General features: G+C 59.6%; 2 protein-coding genes and 1 long non-coding RNA gene across 11 annotated transcripts in view; 2 read left to right on the top strand and 1 right to left on the bottom strand.

Annotated features, from left to right (window-relative positions):
• The window catches only part of SCMH1 (Scm polycomb group protein homolog 1), a 131,022-nt gene extending 127,347 nt beyond the window's left edge, over positions 1 to 3,675 (top strand). For all 9 annotated transcript variants that reach the window (XM_006164917.2, XM_027766888.1, XM_006164923.3 and 6 more), the window contains 2 exons: positions 1,476 to 1,618; positions 2,548 to 3,675. In XM_006164917.2, the coding sequence (XP_006164979.1) occupies positions 1,476 to 1,618; positions 2,548 to 2,673 (269 nt within the window). In that variant the 3' untranslated portion in view covers positions 2,674 to 3,675. The remainder of the gene's footprint in view (positions 1 to 1,475; positions 1,619 to 2,547) is intronic.
• On the bottom strand, positions 7 to 1,559 carry LOC102479828 (uncharacterized). The gene is made up of 3 exons (XR_336912.1): positions 1,490 to 1,559; positions 1,208 to 1,289; positions 7 to 349 (listed from the first exon to the last, which is right to left on the bottom strand). It is a non-coding gene; the product is annotated as an uncharacterized LOC102479828 (long non-coding RNA).
• A 4,718-nt stretch (positions 3,676 to 8,393) lies between the features above and the next one.
• Positions 8,394 to 8,705, top strand: part of SLFNL1 (schlafen like 1) — a 5,625-nt gene continuing 5,313 nt past the window's right edge. Inside the window, exon 1 of the mRNA XM_006164954.3 lies at positions 8,394 to 8,701. Within this exon, the coding sequence (XP_006165016.1) occupies positions 8,492 to 8,701 (210 nt within the window). The 5' untranslated portion in view covers positions 8,394 to 8,491. The remainder of the gene's footprint in view (positions 8,702 to 8,705) is intronic.

Consider the following 8,705-nt stretch of genomic DNA (forward strand, 5'->3'; position numbering starts at 1 on the left):
TGGTGTGGGAGCCGGGAGAATGCATGAGGGGCTGTCAGGTCCGACCAGCCACTTCACACACGACCGAACATCTGCTGGTGCGCGCCGCCTCTTCCGCATGTCGGAGACGTAGCGAGGAGCAAGAGAGAGCCACGTCCTGGGGGGGACAGCATACACAGAAAGTAAATGAATGCATGAAGTTATTTTAGGTGATGGCGTATGGTATGGAGTAAGAAAAGAAAACTAGGGTAATTGGATTGAGAGAGGCTATAGGGGGCAGTATTTTCACTAGGAGATCCAGGAAGGCCTCTTGGAGGAGTCCATATCTGAGGAGACTCGAATGTTGAGAAGGAGTCAAACATGAACGGATCTGGAAAAAGAAGATTCGAGACAGGAAATGGCAGTTTGAGGATAAAAGCTTGGTCTGTTACAGAAGCAGACAGGAGGCCAGTGTGTTTGACAAGTGGCGAGGGAGGGGCTGCAGTGGGGGTGTGGGGAACGTGGAACGAGCCAGAGGGAGGGCAGGGGCGCTGTGTGCCCTGTAGACAGGTAAGGAGATACGGTTTCGATTTAGGTCAGTGGGGGCCATTGCAGTGCGTGCTTGGGAGGCGACATGATTCCGTCACTGCTTTTCCACATCCCAGTGGCTGCTTATGGAGAACAGATGGGGGTGAGGTGGTGCGGAGGGACATGTATAGAATGGGCCGTGACCCAGAGAGACACTGAACACTTGTAAGAAGACTTATTTCAAAGTTAGACCAGAAAAAGTTTGATGCAGGAACTGGTCCTCGAAGCCAAGACCTGCAGCTAAGTTGGAGTTGGCCAGAGAAGAGGAGAAATGGAAAGGAGAGGAGGCGGAACATTCCAGACAGAGGGGATAAAACATGTCAGAGATGTGCGGCAGGCAGCGATCAAAATAGGCCCTCAGTCCACAGGGGCAACGGGGGGTGGGGGTAGGCTCCATCGGAGCCAAAATTGAGATAAAAGCTCTACACCAAAGACTGAATTAACATGGGGTTCCTGGCAGCCAAGGCAAAACTTTCCTGCCTTCATGTATCAGGCTGGAGTGAGGGCAGGGGATTACCTATACATTGTTTTCTCTTGGCACCCCCGAGATCCAGCTCTAATCTTGCCTGGCTACAGAAGTCTCCCTAGAAGAGGTCCCGAGAGCTAAGGCAAAAGCAGCCCCACCCATCAGCCTTCCACTGAACCCAAGTAGTCCCCTCACCTCAGTGTCCCGTCTCAGGTCCAGGCTGAATCACGGGCTCAAGGCAAACTTCTTTCTGATGATTTCCAAAGCGAGATCGACCCTTCACAAACAAAGACTCGACTTCCCATGGTGCGAACACCTTCCCTACCAACCAGGCCGCTGCAGGTCCTCAGCTCACCTCCAGTGCTGCCCTGTGCACTGCCCAGAGGCCACAGAGATGCGCTCGGAGAGCGGGGGCTTGCACACCAGTTCCCCCCATTCTGAAAGGGGCCCTCCTGTCCCGCAGGGTCGGACCGGTACCTGGAAAGCCGGGATGCCTCTAGACTGAGCGGCCGGGACCCCTCCTCTTGGACAGTCGAGGACGTGATGCAGTTTGTTCGGGAAGCGGATCCACAGCTTGGACCCCACGCAGACCTCTTCCGCAAACACGTAGGTGCCCCAGCCTGGCCTCTCCATCTCCGCTGGGAGGTTTGCCTCTGCACCGTAGACTTCCAAGCGTGGGCCACATGTGTAGTCTGGGTCCCTTGAAACTGAACGCAGATCTGCGGCAGGTGATGAGCACAATCTAGAGACGCCAAGTAATAACTTAGTCTCTCAAGTCTGGCAGACTTCAGTAGGTACCGTGCTCGGCTCGCTCCTACAGTGTGGGGCCGGGTCCAGCCATGTTCCCACGGCGTTGTGGACCGAGCTCAGCTCCAGGGACATGAATCTCAGTCTCAGGGACATTGATCGCAGTCTCTTCCCCTGGGACTGCTGACTCTTCCAGCCTCCTGCCCAGGCGTGAGAATGAGGGGCCTCGACCCAGTTAGAGTCCCTTGCCAAAAGACCCCAAGCCTCCAGCCTCGTCAGTCCCCCATCATCCACCTGCCCCCCAAGAGCCTCTAACGTCTTGTCAGGTGCCCATCTGGCTCCATGGCCAAAGCTTGCTCCCGATCCCCCCACGAGACCAAGTCCTCCCCGGGCCCTGGCTGCCTGGTGCTGCCCTGCCCCATGGGCACCCGGCAGCTCTACTCCTGTCCCAGCGGATGGGCCTGGGGTGCTGTCTGGGATCCCACCACTCTGCGTGCCTGCTTCGATCCTGGCTCTCACAGAGGGGTCTCCCCTGCACAGGAGAGAGACAGCTCACAAATAGCAGTTGAGGGTCAGCATGAAAGCAGGTCCTGACAAGGCGTCTAGGCAGGGGGAATGGAGCGCCCGAGGTTTGAGAGTGGGAACTGCCTCTCAGGCAGCAGAGAAAGGAAGGCCGTGTGACGCGCCCACACTGCTGGGTTCGGGAGGTTCGGGGGAGGCGAGCCTGCAGCCGGTGGGTGGACCCTGTGGCCAGCCAGGCCCTGACGGCGCCCCCGCCCCGCCCCCAGGAGATCGACGGCAAGGCCCTGCTCCTGCTGCGCAGCGACGTGATGATGAAGTACATGGGCCTGAAGCTGGGGCCCGCGCTCAAGCTCTCCTACCACATCGACCGGCTGAAGCAGGGCAAGTTCTGACCCGGGGTCCGGCCGACCCGAGCCCACGCAGGTGGGCGTTCTCCTCCAGGAAGGGGGTCGGCAGCCCACCGCAGGTGCCTCAGCGGGGCTCCAGGCCACCTCGGCACTCCAGGAGGCTGTGCCGAGCCGCCACTGCCACACTCTCCTGCCACGATGCGTCCTTCCATGAAGGACTGAGGGCCGGGGCTGGCTGCACTTCCCTCAGCCCGGTGGGGCTCTGCGTCCTCCTCTATTTATTTCTCCAGCATGGCTGCCTCACTGGGAGTCCAGACTGAACACCTTCCGGGTGGTGGGGAGGAGCAGCTCTGGGGCTTGGAAGACAGGGCTCTGAACTGACACTCGTGCCGGGCCTTCATCACCCCTGGGCGGGGTGGGGCGTGGCACCCCTGGCCCGCAGCTCCTGCCCCTCACCGGACCCCCCCACCCCAGACTCATGGTGCAGTCCTTTGCCTTTTTACAAAAGGCCTTTTCTTACTGTTAATTTATTGTTTCTGGCACTTGGCAAACCCTCTGGTTACTGCTCCTCATAGCAGACTTGGGCTTCAGGAGGAGGGAGACCAGTCTGTTCTGAGCCCAGAGAGGCCCTCCCCAGATGCGAGTGGCCCCTTTTCAGAGGACACGACCCTAGGGCACTTCCTCTTTGGAATGAATAGGCCCAGAAAGCCCTGACCACGTCGCTTAGCCAGGGATGGGAAGAGCCCGTCATCTTCCCCACTGGGCCCTTTGCAGCCTGGACCTCATCTGTAGGAATGCGGGTTCCCTGCCCCACGCTGTCCCCCATCACGGTTCCTAACCCTGGCTGGAACTGCTGCCCAAGACAGCTGGGCCCAGCAACATTCAGCCGCAGAGGCCGTCGGGTGGGTGGCAGGCCCCAGGCTGGAGGCACCTCCGGCCCTGCTGTCCATGTGCGTCCTGTAAGCCAGCCCGCGGCACAGCTGCTCCCGCTGCCAGCTGGACTCCTTTATGTCAGTTTGTTTATAAATAAAACCAGTACCGATGCCAGCGTCTCGTCCGTGGACAGCAGGTCACTGCTCGGGAGGCTCCCCTTCTCTTGGTCTGTTTTCTCATCTGTAAAATGAGGAACTTAGACAAGATGACCCCTAAGAATCCTGATCCCAGCAGTCCCTAAAGAGCAAGCTGTCTTCTCAGTGTCCACTGGGGCCCAGCACGACACAGCCCCCGGAGGGGCAGTGTGGGAACTGGTCTCTGCCCTCCAACTCCCCTCGGGCACAGCAGAGCAGGCGAGTGGCTAGGAGTGACCAGAGCAGGGGGCCGTGCGTGCAGCCTCTCCACGAGCTGCGCTGGCTGGGCCCGTGCTCACCCTCCCTCGGGCGAGGATAGCAGCTGAGGCCGGGAACTCAAGCCCAGACTTGCGTGTCCAGGCCCGTGGTGGGGGAGCCGGAGTTGGGGGCAGCTGCGCAGCGGGGCACCACCTGGAAGGGACAAGCACACGCTGGCGTGCCGCCGCCTGTGTCATGTAGCTGCTCTCATCCTCAACAGCCGCTGTGTAGCCGAGGTCCCACAGGCAGTAACCTGGCTTCCAGGCCGAGGCTCGAGCCAGCTGGGAAGCGTCGGGTGGGTCGGTTCTTTCTTTGGGCCCCTCTGGGTTTGGATGAAGAAGTCGGAGGCCCCACCAGCTCTCACAGTGACCAGTTCTGATGTCACAACTGACGACTTCTGCACTCGTTCACTGAGGTTCCAGTCACAGTCACCAAGACACAGTCAGGGTCAAGGCGCCAGCCAGACCAGGCTCTGATCTTCCATGGGCTCAGGGACACTGGAGTCTGGTAGGCTGTGCTATTGGGTCAGTGTACTCCCGACAAGAGCCTCGCGGAAGCCTGACAGCGACCTTGATGTGATCCTTACCCAATAGACAGCGACCGAGGGTCACACACCACACTGAGGCTGGGCCTTGTGGAGCAGAGCAGCACCCACTCCCACCCTCTTGTCACCGAGATACACAACTGATTGGGGGACATTTGCTTGAGGGCTTACAGTGCTGAGCTGTTCAGCACCTTAACCCTCCCATCTCCCCCACTTTTGGGGGGAACTAAAGAGGCTAAGCCACCGGCCAGAACTTCGTGGCAATAAGGGGAGAGCTACGCCCTGCGCCTCCAACTCCCGCCAGCAGCCTGCGCCAGTCCCCAAACAGGCTGCACTAGCACACCCACCTTGGCGGCTCTCAGACAGGAAGCAGTCCTCCTCGGAGGGGGAGGCAGTCCTTCTCCCTGGCTGCCCAGTGACAGGTCAGGTGCGAGGGAATGAGACATTTCCAGGACAAGTGGGTTCACCCTGGCTTTCCAGCGTGATGCCCCAGAACTTGATGGACACACTTCTATCTGGTTGGTTCATTGCACTCGGGCACCCCAGGCTTGGCCCTCGGGCTGCATTTATAGCTCCTGCACAGAGCCCCAAGTCCAGATCATTAGCAGTCCGGGGTCACTTCCACCACAACTAAGGCCTCCAAATACCTGACATTGCACTTTGAACTGGTTTCCAGGGGAACAGAACAGAGAAAGATAACCAAGTTGTTAACCCTTTAATCCTAGCTCTCAGATCAGAATTGAATGTAACTTAAGAGGCCAGCAGGTGGCATGGTGGTTAAGGCACTCGATTCCCAATGGCACATTGCAGTTTGAATTCCAGACCCGGCAGCTTGAAAATCACACCAGGCATGTGTGTGTGCATGCCCAGAATCCTGAGAGAAGACAGGAGAAGGAATTATGGTATGGCTATCCCTCCTGTGGGGGATTTCTCACTTTTCCTCTCTGTCTCTCTCTGGTGAGAGCATGTGCCCTATGGCAAAAATCAAAAAAAAAAAAAAAAAACCTTGTAATTATTTCACACCTGAACTAGCCCCGGCAGGCTAGAGCATACAGCTGCGGTCTTGGGAGATGGCACAGTCCCCAGCAATCCGGGAAAGTGGGATGGGGCGACAGGGAGAGCCCCGTCCCAACCCCAGCACCGTGACAGGGAGATGGCATTGACTCCCAGCTGAGACCATCCTGAGGAAAACCAAGCACTCAGGAGCTGAGGGGAACCAAGGCTCCTCTTGGAGGTGAATCGCAAGGAGGGGCGGGCACGTTTCTGGACTCCTTAGACCCACCCCATCTTTGGCTGCCCCTCCCTGCTGGCTACAAGGCAGCAGGCATCTTTGGGGAGCCGCGGGAACCTCCTGTGAGATGAGGCGTTGGCAGGCAGAGCCAGTTGGGGGATGCCAATCCTGCCCTCACCAGGTGCCACAGTCATTCCTTGGGGAAAGCCTGAAAGTGACTCCTCTCTTCTTACAACCAAAGCTAAAAGTATGGAAAACCTTCCCAGGAAGAAGAGTCCGGCTTGGCAGACCCCAGCGGCCCATGTCACCCCGGATCCATGCACCTGGTCTACCACCACGGTCTATCGGCCATGCTCCAGCCTGGGGACAATCACAGCCAGGTGCCAGGCTGCAGATCCGCAGCCGGGACACCAAAGCTACCGAAGACCCTCCCCGCGGCCCGCAGCCAACAGTCCCCAGGGACAGACACTGGGTGGAGCACTTGGGGCTCAGAGCCTCTGTCGGAAGTCAGGAGGGAACCTAACCGTGTCAGCAGTAGGCGGAGGGAGGGTTCAGGACGGAGGCGGCAGTGGCGGGCTCATGACATCACCCTCGCCTTGAAGGCCTCTGCTCAGTGTGCTCTTCCTAACGTCCCCTCTCCCTCATGCGGCTGATCCAGCCCTGACCTGCCCCTTGGCTGGGCTCCCTGTGATTTGAGGGAGAGAGATGGAAGGCAGACAGCCCTTCCTGATGTGGCCCTGTGGGATGCCCTCCAGGTGACATGAGTCATTCCAGGCCACTCCCTGCCCCTTGTCTTGGCCCCACCTCACATTCCCAACTATTTGTCCCCAATGCTGAGGTCTGACCTTCAGGGCTCAGACCCCAGAGAGAGGTCTGAAGGGGCTCCTTGTCCCACAGTTCTAAACTCGCCTGCTATGCCCATGGGCCAAGCACCTGCACATCCATTAGAGCCCGAGGTGCTGGAAACGGCCCCATACGTGCAGTGCGCTTCTGAGCTTTACAGGTTATTTTGTAAATGTATTTGGTGCTTGCAGTGAGAGACAGTGTTTACCTGCACCCCTCAGGAGTGGAGCTACATTCCACTCAAGTTCCTCCCCAAGCGTCTGCCTCAGTCCCTGAGGGAAGCAAGAATCCAGAAACATCTTCCCAGCCCTGGCCCCAGGAAGGCAGCCTTCCCTGCACTGTCAATGACTTCCTGGGTTGAAGCCTCTGCCTTTGGCCTCGGTCCTCACTCCCCTAATAAGAAACAGCATGGGGAAGAGCTGCTTTCCGTCTGTACTCGGCAAAGGCCAGAGCCTCGCCCACCCCGGGGCAGGTGCCTGCCCTGGTACAGGCTGTCTTGGTTCAGAAGAGATGCAGTCCCCGAGCACCTGCAGGGCTCTCCTGGGCATGGAGGAACTGGCGCCCAGGGAGCCCTGGGACCCACCGTGTGCATGCTGTCCATCCCGGAGGCAGGGGCTCTGTTGGGCCCTGGAGCTGGACGGGCATTGCAGAGGAACTAAATACATCTTTGACCCTGGATTCTGGAAGCTGCCCAGATGAGCCATCTGGTCAAGCAGTGCGGGGTCATCAGCCGTATCTGTCTGCGGGTGTTGGTGCATGGGGAGTGGGAGAGGAGTTTTCCCTTTGACTCCCCTGTCTGCCTGGGGCTGGCCGGCAGGCATTGTTGAGCCTCCGTGAGATCACAGAGCAGCCGAGCAGGCCCCGCCCACTTCCTAGACCCCTGGCTGCCCCTGTCCCTGTGCAAAGTCTCTAAGTGCCCTGGGAGCGCTGACGGGGTTGGGGAGGCTGTGGGAGCTCAGACTGGCACCTCCTGTGCTTCCCCTGGAGCCAGCAGGGCATGACGGCCAGGGGCCTCCCCTCCCCCCCTATACCTCTTTGCCCTAAATGACCCCACCTGGCCGAGGTGGCCCCCAGGCCCTGACTGCCACCAGGATCCAATCTGAAAAGATGCGGGCTGGAGGTACCTACCACACGACCCCGAGGCCGGTGCGTGGACACCTGTGCGCAGCTCAGGAGCGAGGCTCCCTGGCTGCAGGGGGTTGGGGGAGGCATAGGAGCCCCAGCTTTAGCCCCGGTGCTGTCCTCCCCAACACTGCTCTGCTCAAGCCCTCCCGACCAGCGGTGGTGGACTCACTGTAGACTCAGGGCCCAGGAACCCCTCCAATCATAAGTAAATATGCAAAGACTTTCTGGGGAGGGGCCATGGCTTTCCTCAGTGTTGAAAAGCAAAAGAACCTTTGCTCTGACCCTCTGGGGCGGCCGCTGCTGGTCTCGGCTAGGTCGGGCCAGGTGGGGAGGAGCAGGGGGCCCCTGGCCGGTCCTCCAGTCTCTGTAAAGGAGGAAGTAATCATCGTCCAGTGTGCAGGAAGCCCCAAGGGCACCTCGGAGGCACCAGCCCATGGCCTGGGGAGGGAAGACAGCCTTACGGCCATTGCAAGGGTGTGGTGGGACCCTTGGAGACCTGAGTTTTGGTCCCTTCTGCTGTCTCTGGGTAGGCTTGGGTGTCCCACGGGCTCTGCCTGGCTCGGTCCTGCCTGACTGCTCTCTCCTGTCCTAGGCCTGGGCCCCTGAGGGCCCCTGCCCTCTCCCCACTCCCTGGCCTTGCCCAGCCTCTGCCATCCGGAAGTCTCCCTGGAGCTGGCAGCCCGAGTCTCAGGGCCCAGGGAAGAGCAACCAGCAGTGAGGAGTCCTGGAATCCCTTGCAGGGGAGAGCCTTGACCCCCAGGAAGCAAAAAGTACAAACAGGTGTGGGAGCCCCCGATGGAACCCCCGGGTGAGCAGCCCCCACCAAAGCCAGAGCTCTCCCCAAAAAAAGCCCTGTGTGAGGACTCCGACCTCGAGGCGGCTCCCAGCATGCACACGCTCTATGTAGGCCACCTGAACCCCCGGTTCTCAGTGCCCGTACTCACCTGCCTGCTGCGCGACACCCTGGACCGGCTCGAGCTGCCCGCGGCGCCGGGGCACACCAACGTGG

Source organism: Tupaia chinensis, unplaced genomic scaffold, assembly GCF_000334495.1.
Source record: "Tupaia chinensis unplaced genomic scaffold, TupChi_1.0 Scaffold143758_1, whole genome shotgun sequence".
NCBI lineage: Eukaryota > Metazoa > Chordata > Mammalia > Scandentia > Tupaiidae > Tupaia > Tupaia belangeri.